At 33.4% G+C, this 11,311-nt stretch overlaps 1 protein-coding gene across 4 annotated transcripts in view; it reads right to left on the reverse strand.

The window, feature by feature from the left end:
* Positions 1-11,266, reverse strand: part of LOC126889556 (reticulon-4-interacting protein 1, mitochondrial-like) — a 94,515-nt gene extending 83,249 nt beyond the window's left edge. For all 4 annotated transcript variants that reach the window (XM_050657944.1, XM_050657954.1, XM_050657952.1 and 1 more), the window contains exons 1-2: positions 11,016-11,266; positions 8,837-9,074 (exon numbers count right to left, since the gene is read on the reverse strand). In XM_050657944.1, coding sequence (XP_050513901.1) covers positions 8,837-9,074; positions 11,016-11,063 — 286 coding nt within the window. In that variant the 5' untranslated portion in view covers positions 11,064-11,266. The remainder of the gene's footprint in view (positions 1-8,836; positions 9,075-11,015) is intronic.
* Between the last annotated feature and the right edge of the window lie 45 nt (positions 11,267-11,311).

Genomic DNA, 11,311 nt, shown 5'->3' on the forward strand with positions numbered 1-11,311 from the left:
TCTTCGTACACGCTGTCCTTCCATCTTTCCTTGGCCTGCCTTTCCTTCTCTTTTGTATTGGTCTTCGTGAGAGTACCATTTTTGGCATTCTTTTAATTCTTATTCATTCGATGTGCCCCAAGTATCGTATTCTCTGTGCTTTGATCGTCGTCGTGATCGTTGGTTCTTTATATAGTTCTTCCAATTCTTTATTGGTTCTTCTTCTCCACTGACCTTCTATTTTCACATCTCCATATATTGCTCTTTGCATTTTTCTCTCTCATCTTTCTAAAAGGTCTGTTTCTGACTTTTTAGCACCCATGTTTCGCATGCGTATGTTACTGTAGGTCTGATAAAAGTTTTATAAATTCTGAATTTTGTTTTTCTTGATACAGTTCACCAAGAATAGCTGAAAGTCTGAAATTCTAACTGCCTGCGCGAACAATGAAGTGAGAACGCACTCGGAAGGAAAAAGATAGCCTGTACGCGCGGGTGAACTTTAAAATATAGGTACAATCGGAGACACAAATATAGAAACGTAAAGTTTGAATAGTTTCTAATAGGTCCCGTACACAATTATTATTACTGTCATTACTTTTCTTCAGTATATTTGTAGTATTTTTTTACAAAGTGAGATGTAATAAAATAGACCCAACAAAAACCGCTTGTGTTGCTATAAATTATGGCATTATAAACCAAAAATTATATTTTTATATTGACTATTTATACCTTATATTAACATTATATTGACCAAAAGGTTTCGGAGAAAAAGGGCGTAAGCAGTAGGGTAATAAATAGAAATTAGATGTTCGGTCCCGGTGAAGCATAAATATGGTGTCTTTGTACCAGTACCTTTTGTTAAAAGAGATATTTATAACCTTTCTCGTATTTATTTCCATAGCATTTGTCGTCATGGTTTTATTCAGTCCACACAAACTTTTCACTAATTTAAAATCAAAACTGACATTTTTTTCAGCGACATATTGCTTCATAGAAGCCCATACTAACTCTATAGGATTCAAATCCGGATATCTTGGGTAACCGTAAAACTGAATGTCCTTTATCCTCGAGTATTTTGTCAATTTCTTAGGTTTTAAACAGAGGTTTGTGTAATTTTATAATGTCGTATAATTCAAATTTCAACATGTCATCTGTAAAGGAAATATTTCGCGTTGTCAGCCACTGCTGCATTTCTGCTTTCCTGGAAGACATTTCTCAGTTTGTACGTTGTGATACGGTGCATTATCAATCACTAAAACGCTGTTCGGGGGCAAATTTGGTAACAGTTTATACTGAAGCCACTTTTTGTAATTGTCGTAGTTCATTGCATCATGATAATATCCTGTTTTTATAGTAGGTTTGTAGCGCAGATAAGCGTTTTTAACAAAACCACTTTCACCTCCAGCATGCACTATCACAAGCATATGTCCTTTAGATACTGGTTTTTGTATGCCCTTGTTTGAACTATCAGACCAGCTCTTTTGGTGGGTATGAGATGAAAGGACGTATGTTTCATCCATGTATATAATTGGGCGATTTTCGTTCCTGTAACGTTTCATACTACGTAAGAAATTCAGTCTAAGATGTTGAATATTGGGCTTTTCCATTAATAATTTTCTATTTAGTTCTGGTTTTTCGCCAACGAAATCCCATCTTTCTAATTACTGTTCGTAGGCTTTCTATGGAATCTGAGTAGTTGTACTCCTCTGCAAATGTTCTGTGTATGCGTTTCACAGTTGGGACTTGTTTTTTGTGTTATACAAAAATCCATTATATAACGTCGAAGACGCCCTATATCAAAATCGTCCAAGCACGTTTTTGAAGCGCTTTTTTTTTCTCATTTTGTTTGGAGTTACAAATGAGGAATATTCGCCATCTTCAATTAATTGCATTTCCCGAGCAATTTTTTGAACGCTGCTTAAACTAACACCTGTTGCCAATACCACACGTTCCTGCACTTTTTTCAGATCTCTACACGGTTCATTGTTTTTCGCTTCATTTATCATAAAATGAATCACGTTTGCTATCACTTCCCGTGTCTGATTATTTAAAACTTTTCCCTTCAGATTCGATTTAAACAAAATTTGCAAATTTTAAATTGATTCTCCTTTGCGGTTCGTACTTACAAAAAATGTTTCGCAGACTGTACCGACTTGTTCACGTTACAAACGGTAGATATTAAGTGAACGCTCAGTGCGAGATCCGTCGGATGACGAATGCGCATTATGGGCGTGGTTATTTTCAGACTTTCAGCTATTCTTGGTGAACTGTATGTATTTGGATTTCATTAATGTGCGTAATGCTCCATACTGTTTATTTCCTTTAGCTATTCTTGCCTTGATCTCCCGTTCCTCATGACCATTTTCATCTATTTTGGCTTGGCTCCCAGGTAATTAATTTCTTTGGCTCTTTTGAACGAAATTTTTTTTCCATCTATTTGTACAATGATGTTATTTTCTTTTTCTTTTTGGATCTCTCCCATTATCATATACTTTGTATTTTCTTCATTTATTTTAAGTCCCAATTGTTTGGCTTCTGTTATTATGTTTTTCATTAACTTTTGTAGTTCTTTCTTGCTTGTTACTAATAGTGTCAGATCATCCGCAAATGCTATTCATTGGTGGCCATTTTTAAATATCGTTTCTTGCATGTTGTCATAAATCATCATCATCATCATCATCATCATCATCATCATCATGTAGCGCTACAACCCTGGGTGGGTCCTGGCTGACTGTACAACTTTCTTCCAGTTTGTTCGGTCTTCCATCAACCTAGGGTCAAATGGAATGTTCATTTTTCGGAGATCTGCTTGGATGTTATCTCTCCATCACATTCTGGGACGTCCGAGTGGTCTTTTGCCTGTAGAAATCTCCTCCCATACTAGTTTTACAATATAAAAAGGAAAGAATCCCTATCGTACCAGTGATGTACCCACTTTAAGTCCAACTTGGATCTTTTTTAGAAAATTTTTAAATAAATTATATACCACCTACAAAGGAAGATTTTTACTTCTTTAGTAAGTTTTACAAGTCTCTCGTTATGAAGTCTGTGCACGTGGCCTGCTCATCTTAGTCGCTGTGATTTAATTTCTTGGACAATATCAGTGTCATTGTAGAGTGCTTTTACTTATCTTTTATCATCTATACATATTTTATCTATACACTGTTTTATGAATACTTATTTTATATTATTTAGTTGTGTACACTTATGACTCCTTTTATTTTAACTTTTTTTCATATACTTTCCTTCTGTACACAGTACTCAATGTTTTATTTCTAGAATAAATAAAAGACTAACTACTCCTCACAGTCGGCTCCACCGACATGGAGTAGAGATAGGGTCAGCAGCGGGGCATCCGAAGTAACGCTTGCTAAAAATACGTACCGGGTGTCCACGGCTGGAATGAGGGGGTTTTAGTGGGTAGGCAGTTACGTTTTCACGATTGATTCGCTCGGATTCACGGGTGTCTGAATTAGGCAAGCGGACTGAATCCCACACACCAGGGTAGAGGGCAGAACACCAGCTTCTTGGGGAGCTGCGGTCTACTCTGACGGTCTTATGAAGATTTCCTCCTCCCACAAAAAAAAAGAGTGCCTTTACTTAATTCGATGTTGGTTCTGATCCTATACTGGTTTGTGTTCATGTCGTGGGGAGGTTCGAAAGTATTTTTCGTTCAAAACTTCTGAGCTTTTCTTCATTTGATTTGGTCATGGTCCACGTTTCTCATCCATATGTTAGTACAGGTTTGACGACGGATTTATAGATTTTGATCTTGGAACTTCTTGTAAGATTTTTTGAGTTTATAAGCTTATCCAGTGCGAATAGACAGCGATTTGCTGATTGGATTCTGTCTTTTATTTCTTCAGTAACATCGTTGTCACCTGTGATTACGGCCCCCAGATACTTAAAATGTTGTACTCTTTCGAAATTGAAGGTGTTGACTGTTACATTTTGTCCTATCTTGTCTCTTCGTATCGTTCTATTTATACACATATATTTCATCTTCTCTTCATTAATCCTCAGCCCTACTTCGCTTGTTGCTCCTTCTACCTTGTTGAAAATGGCTTTTGTGGATAGGATGGAGTCTCCAATGAGATCAATGTCATCTGCGCAAGCTAGTAATAACTTGGGACCTTGAACCGATAGCAGTTCTGTTTTTATTTCGGCCGACCTCATGGCTTTCTCTAATACAAGGCTGAAAAGTAGTGGAGATAACGCATCACCCTGTTTGAGTCCACTGTTGATTTCAAAGCTGTCAGACAGTTTATTGTCTTTTGTATTTTTTATTGTCATAAATGGCATGTTTAAATATGCATGCAATAATTGTCTACAGATCCTCTCTGACTGTATCTTTCCACATTTTCCTAGACCACCCTACAGATCTTCTACCATCTGATCTTTCCCAAAACAGATTGTTTATAAGAGTTGTTATTACTCCATATAAGATGTCCTGTCCTTCTTAAATCAGGCGAGACTAGTTAGCCACTGACACTTGGCTGAAAAATATGACTTTACTGAACGGAAATGTAATGTGTCTGATACGATACAATCCAGACAGTTAGTCCAAGTAATGAAGCTTTTCACCTCGCAATTTTTACAGAATGAATCGATTTGCTTGAAAATTTAAGAATAAGTAATGGATAGTCCAAGAATCAAAATCTATATGATGACGAAAGGCGCTTTTACCATGGGGATGGAAATTTTTTATTATATTTTGACCACAAAAGTTGATAAAAACGTTCATTCTAAGCAAAAAATGTTCTATACATTTTTTTGATAAAATTAACAGTTTTCGATTTATTTGCTATCGAAAGTGTTAGTTTTATATCGAAAAAATCAATATTTTTCGATATACTCATTTATGATTCACTCAATTTTTGTCGTAGAAAAAATTTTTTCAAACCAAATTCTTGGGAATTTAATAACCTACAATTTCATATTTAAACATTTTTTTGTATCTCTGATGCTAATCTTTCTATTCTGAAGAAAATGGCATTTTTTAATAAACTACAAAAATTCCTTATCCGCTTTTAATTCAAGTTTTTTAAAAACTAATCATTCTAAGCCAGTCAAATTTCTAGAATCTATTACTAATACATAAATAAAGAAGAATGAATAAGGCCAATGACTAAAAACACCGGTAACTTATATTATTATGCTTCCGATCGGATTTCTCATTTTTTTTTCAAAAAAATATATTGATTTTTTAACCCTAACTTTTTAATTTTTCATGTTAAAAAATTTGTAAAAAAGAATTTTGTAGGTTTTTATAAGATCTATAAGCCTATTAATATTAAATCTTTTTAAAATCCTCAGTCGCAAAAAGAGGTGACTTTGAAAGGGTTGGTAAAGGTTAGTGGTGTCATGGCAAAATTAGCAGTGCCGGAACGCACTGCTAATTTTTGTTTACAAAACCTAAATTCTCTATTTATTTTTTTTCTTTTCTTAACCAGTGTGGGAACGGCGTTCCCACGCGTTCCCACACCATGCCACCACTGGTAAAGGTGGTTTTGCATGTTAATACAAGATTTAATTGTCAATAGATCACTCAATTGTTGCCGTAGAAAAAATTTTTGCAAATCAAGTTCTTGGAAAATAAATAAGCTAAAATTTCATATTTAAATATTTTTTCGTATCGCTGACGCTAATCTTTCTATTCTGAAGAAAAGACCATTTTTTCCAAACTACAAAGATTCGTTATTCGCTTGTAACTCCATTTTTTTTTTAAACTAATCACTCTAAGCCGGTCAAACTTCTAGAACCTATTAACACCGAACAACCCGAAGGCACAGTCGACTCGGCGGGAAAAGTTCGCGCATCTGGTTTGCGCACGGCTGGCGGCCATTTTTTCGGTCCACAGGTCCGCTGCTGACACGATCAATTTGTGATTGTTGTTGTCAGATCACGCTTGTTCATTCACAAATTCGCAATTAATGAAATCGATTCATCTCTGGAATATAAATAAACGTACCAATTTTCGTTTTTCTAACTGTTTTTTTTTTGAATTTTTTTTAGAAATTCAAGAAACGAAAAATTTTTAAATCGATTTTTTTTAGAAAACCGTGTGTTCTACCGACTTAAAGGAAGAGTACCTTTTAGTACTAGGATACCTCATAATTTAATAATCCAGTGTCAAAAATGCTTAAAAGTTAAAGACATAAAAGTTATCCGATAAAATAACCGTTGCCCTACCCAAAACGGACGCCTATGGCCGGTACTAAAAGTTCACAATAAATGTAATCGATTTATCCTCTGAAAGATAAATATGCGTACCAATTCTCATGTTTCTAAATGAGAGCGTTCTGGCGTTATTTAAGAAAAACTAATTACAAGACGCCATATTTAAAGAGCTCTAGCCCTCTTAGGAAGCATTTTCGGACTAGAAGAATTAGGTTAAAATGTCTTAAATTTATCTGAGGAATCTCCTGTCTTCGTTTGTCGGTAGAGTTTTTGGACACCCTGTATATAAAATATTGTTGAAAACGTACTTATACATACTTTGTTATTGTAGAGCTTGGAACTCCTATTTTTTGTACAAAAAAATTACAGAAATAGAGATAAAATACATAGAATACAGAGAAGCTCTTATTAGATCTCTATTAGGTCACGATATATTTTTTAATTAAAATTATATGTTAAATAAGTTTAAATTAAATAAATTTTATTTGATACACTTATTTGAAAAATCAACACCGGTGCTGCAACATCTATTTAAGCAAAGCCGGATCTGACCACTTGGGGCGCAAGGTCACAGAATCTGTCTGACAGCTAAACAATGAAATTTATTGAAGTGCACCTTCGTGTTCCGGGTTGTTCGGTGCTATTAATAATACATAAATAAAGAAGATCAAATAAGGTCAATGACTAATTTTAATTAGGATGGTGATTAGGGTGTTGCTTTCGATCACTTTTTCGCTGAAAAAATAGGGACTGACATTGTTTTCATTATAAGTCACTTAATTATTGAGCTAGATACTTTATTTTATTTCTTGAGATAGATATTTTTATATACTTTAAATTAGTTTGAACAAGTTATCCTCGAAAATGCATAGTTTTCCCGTCTTTTGACTTTGAAACTACAATATTTAGCATTTGACGAAGAAGAGCTAACCTATAATATAGTATAGCTCGATTACTATTGGTCTATAAGGAAATTAAAAACAAACGGTTTTGTTTATTTTTTCAAAAGGTACATTTTTGTTAAGTAAAGTTGTTTTGATAAAACGAAAACTTTTGGAGTTATTAGCAGAAAACTTATTAAAAACATTGATTTTTTCGATATAAAACTAACACTTTCGCTAGCGAATAAATCGAAAAATAGTTATTTTACCAAAAAAAAGTAAAGAACGTTTTTTGCTTAGAATGAACGTTTTTACCAACTTTTTCGGTCAAAATATAATAAAAAATTTACACCCCCCGAGACGGGGTGGCAACCAACTCCATGGTAAAAGCGCCTTTCGGCATCATATAGATTTTTATCCTTGGACTATCCACTACTTAGTCTCAAATTTTCAAGCAAATCGATCCATTCTGTAAAAATTGCGAGGTTTTGTATTATTTTAAGATTCATTACTTGGACTAAGTGTGAATAGCTCATATTTAAAACCATTAAATCATATTTTTCAGAAACTAAATGCTTCGTGCTGTGACATTTAGTGCCACAGTTTGAGAAAATGTCCAGTTTAAAATTAAGAGCCTACAGTTAGCAAAGTGTTGAGTTTAGAAGATGGTAGCTGATTGTGGCTTTATTAGGTGACTAAGACATCATCTACCAAAGGAGGAAGCTACAGGAATATTTGGTGCATGTTAACTGCTTTGGGACAAATTGTGTGCCATTATAAGATATGAAAATTAGTTTTACCAAAGATAGGCAATGGATTGGAAAACCAAAATTGAAATATTGTGAAAACATGCTTTAAGTGATTATTTTAGATACTGGCATTCAAACTACCATGTGCTGCTTTAATCCAAAGGGTTCCTGCTCTTCTGATCATTCAGAAATCGAAATGAAGATTATGAAGAACGATTTTCAGAGGGGAAGTTGCAACATTAAAATAAACATATTATGTTAACCTTTAGCCTCCCACCACATTTAGAGTCTTTCTGAAAGTTATCTACCAACAGTACTTTTAAGCCCATCTTATTTTTTAGATCAAACTTTTTACAATAAGCTAAAAACATTGTTTTTTCCCAACGATTCTTTAGAGTACCTACAAATCTTATTGTGTATTTAAAACTAAATCATTTGAATGACATTTGAAGTATTAAATATCAGCTGATAACTAATACCGTAGAACCCCGATTATCGGGACCAGAGGTGGCATGTATAATTGAAAAGCACAGATAACCCGAACATGTATTTCTTATGTATAATACGTATGTACGTATACACATACATATATGTACCTACCATAAAAAGACAACAGAAAAAATAAATCTTTCATTATGAGTCTCTCTTTCGTCATAATATAGAGTTTCTGTCAAGTGATTTACGATGACGCTATTTTAATAAAACCTCAAAAATGCAACTTGAGTAATAGAAAATCATAGCACAGATAATCCGCACTCGGATAATCAGGGTTCTATTGTACATGATATTTAAAAGACTGTCGTCAAATTAGATCTACTTCAATACTTGGGACATATAAGGGTACCAGAATTTGGTGGTATTCAAAAATACCATGGGGAGACTAGGGATCAAACTGAACTTATGGTTAATTTCCATGAACGATAAATAATATTTTATGTGGATATAAATTTCGATACAGGCTTTTAAGCTAACATACTGAGGAACAATGGATTGTGCAGATTATATTATTGTATGATACTTATCTATGTAACTTATTTAAATACTCACATTTTTTTCCAAATACATTAAGAAGGGCTAAATACATTTGTTTCGGATTTACAAAAGATACAATGTTTTCTTTAAACTCATTAGTAATTGATATAACTCTCAGTGTTCCTTCCTTGACGTGGGCCCTTAAATGTAGTAAGTGTGGACTATTAAATGCATTCACTAAAACTATTCTACCTTGATTTATGTACTCTTCCAAAGCCTCTATAGTGCTCGTTGCTAAAACCCTACTTTGTATCTAAAACACAACATATTTATTTATTTTTATTTTATCTATTTCAATACATGGGAGAAAAAGGGATAAACTGACAAATGGAAAATATACAAAGAGCCATGGAAAAAGAAGCAAATCCCAAAAGACGCAAAATAACCTTATAGTGCCAATATACAAAAAAGGAGAACATGTCAACTGTTGTCATGGGTATGTTTTAAAATACAGTAAAACCGGCCATATCCAGATCAATGTGGCGACAGACCGATCCGGATATGTAAAATCATATCTGGATATCAAGACCACTTCCTTTATAGTCTCTGAAACGTTTTCTCTCAGATTTTACCACTCTGTATGTAATTACAGAGTGGTAAAAGGAGGTGTACAGATAGCAGGAGAAAGATCTGAAGAATTCAATTGGGAAAGATGTATCAAACAAGGAGACAGTCTTAGTTCTCTACTATTCATAATAGTCATGAACGAATTGATTAGAAATACTGGAGAAAGAACAAACCAAATATATGGACAATAATAGGATAGCAAAGATTACAGCTAGTAAAAACATAAGCCTTATTGTATGGGGATGCCTTATTGTATGGGAGATTCTGTGATCAAAATACAAAAACTTATAAACATATGAACAGAGGAAATAGAAGAACTAAAAAGGGTAATTAATATTGAGAAAAGTAAAATAATGGTCATCCATGAAAAAGAAGAAAATGCTCTCAATACAGGAAAATAATCAATTGGAAGTAGTTACCACATATCTTGGAAGTATAATTACCAATGATGGAAAAATAGATCTCTCAGTAATAAACAGAACAAAAAAAATATACTATGCACTAGCCTCAGTTCTGAGGAAAAGAGTTGTCCCAAAAAACAAAAATGAAAAAGCAGAATAGTATAAACGCAATGGAGATAAGAAAGACCAAATGAAATAGAATAAGAAATGAGACAAAAAAGGGATAACCAAAGAGATGAGATCAGGATGATGAGGATAATCATCTGATGAGAATAAAACCCAGTAGACTAACGAAAAAAATTCATAACACAAGAAATATCACAAAAAAGGAAAAAACATACATCAAAAACAGTAGATGCGGGAAATGAAAATAGTAGCATAAGACAAAAGGGTAATTATTTAGTGTTGACTCACCGCTCCCACAAGTCTGACAACTGTATATATGGTATCTGCCTTACCTTCTTATCATTTTAAAATTAACAATTAACTGCGCTCGGCTTTAATTTTTGTATTTATCTCATTTAAAAATGTGAAATTTTCACATCAATTTCAAATTATGGCCGCCATTACAGTATGCGCAGATCGCTTACGTATGGATTGATGACAGTTTATTTCTGCAATGTTGCCTAATTTAAAAATTTTTATAATTTCTTGTGCAAAGACGGAAGGTGCTTTATTTTTTTTTAAATTGTATTAATAATTAACAAAACACTATACACTCTAATACCCGAAAGTTAGGTTTGGACCGAAGGGTTAGGTCTTCCTCCTTTGAGAAATTGTACTGTATAATACATAATATATTAATTTTTTAATTTTATTAATAATTAATATTATATTAATTGCAGACATAAACTGCATATTATATCAATTGCAGACATAAACATTGCAGAAATAAACTGTCATCAATCCATACGTAAGTGATCTGCGCATACTGTAATGGCGGCCATAATTTGAAATTGATGTGAAAATTTCACATTTTTAAATGAGATAAATACAAAAATTAAAGCCGAGCGCAGTTAATTGTTAATTTTAAAATGATAAGAAGGTAAGGCAGATACCATATATACAGTTGTCAGACTTGTGGGAGCGGTGAGTCAACACTAAATAATTACCGACAAAAGAATGGAAGAGATAAGTGAATATGTAGCATATCATAACTAACCCAAATACGACACCTGAAAGAGTATAAGGAAGGGGAGAAAGAAAGAATTCTATTTATATGTTACCTGGATAGATTCTATCCTCTGTGAACTTCGAAATAAAAGTTCGTCCATTTCCTCGTCCTTAACCTTTTAGTTTAAACTTACATAACAACGTTATATAAAATGTATAAGTGAAGAGTTTAAAATATTCCTGGCCATTGAAAATTTGTAAAGTTTAACATGTTTAAGCTTAAATAAATAGATCAGTATAAAATTAGACTACAACCAGAATTATTCTTATTTGCCCATTTGCCCAAACTTTCCTAGGTTATGTTATTGTAAAATTATTGACAATGACAGCTACATTTGCTACTTCCTCT

Source organism: Diabrotica virgifera, chromosome 1, assembly GCF_917563875.1.
Source record: "Diabrotica virgifera virgifera chromosome 1, PGI_DIABVI_V3a".
NCBI lineage: Eukaryota > Metazoa > Arthropoda > Insecta > Coleoptera > Chrysomelidae > Diabrotica > Diabrotica virgifera.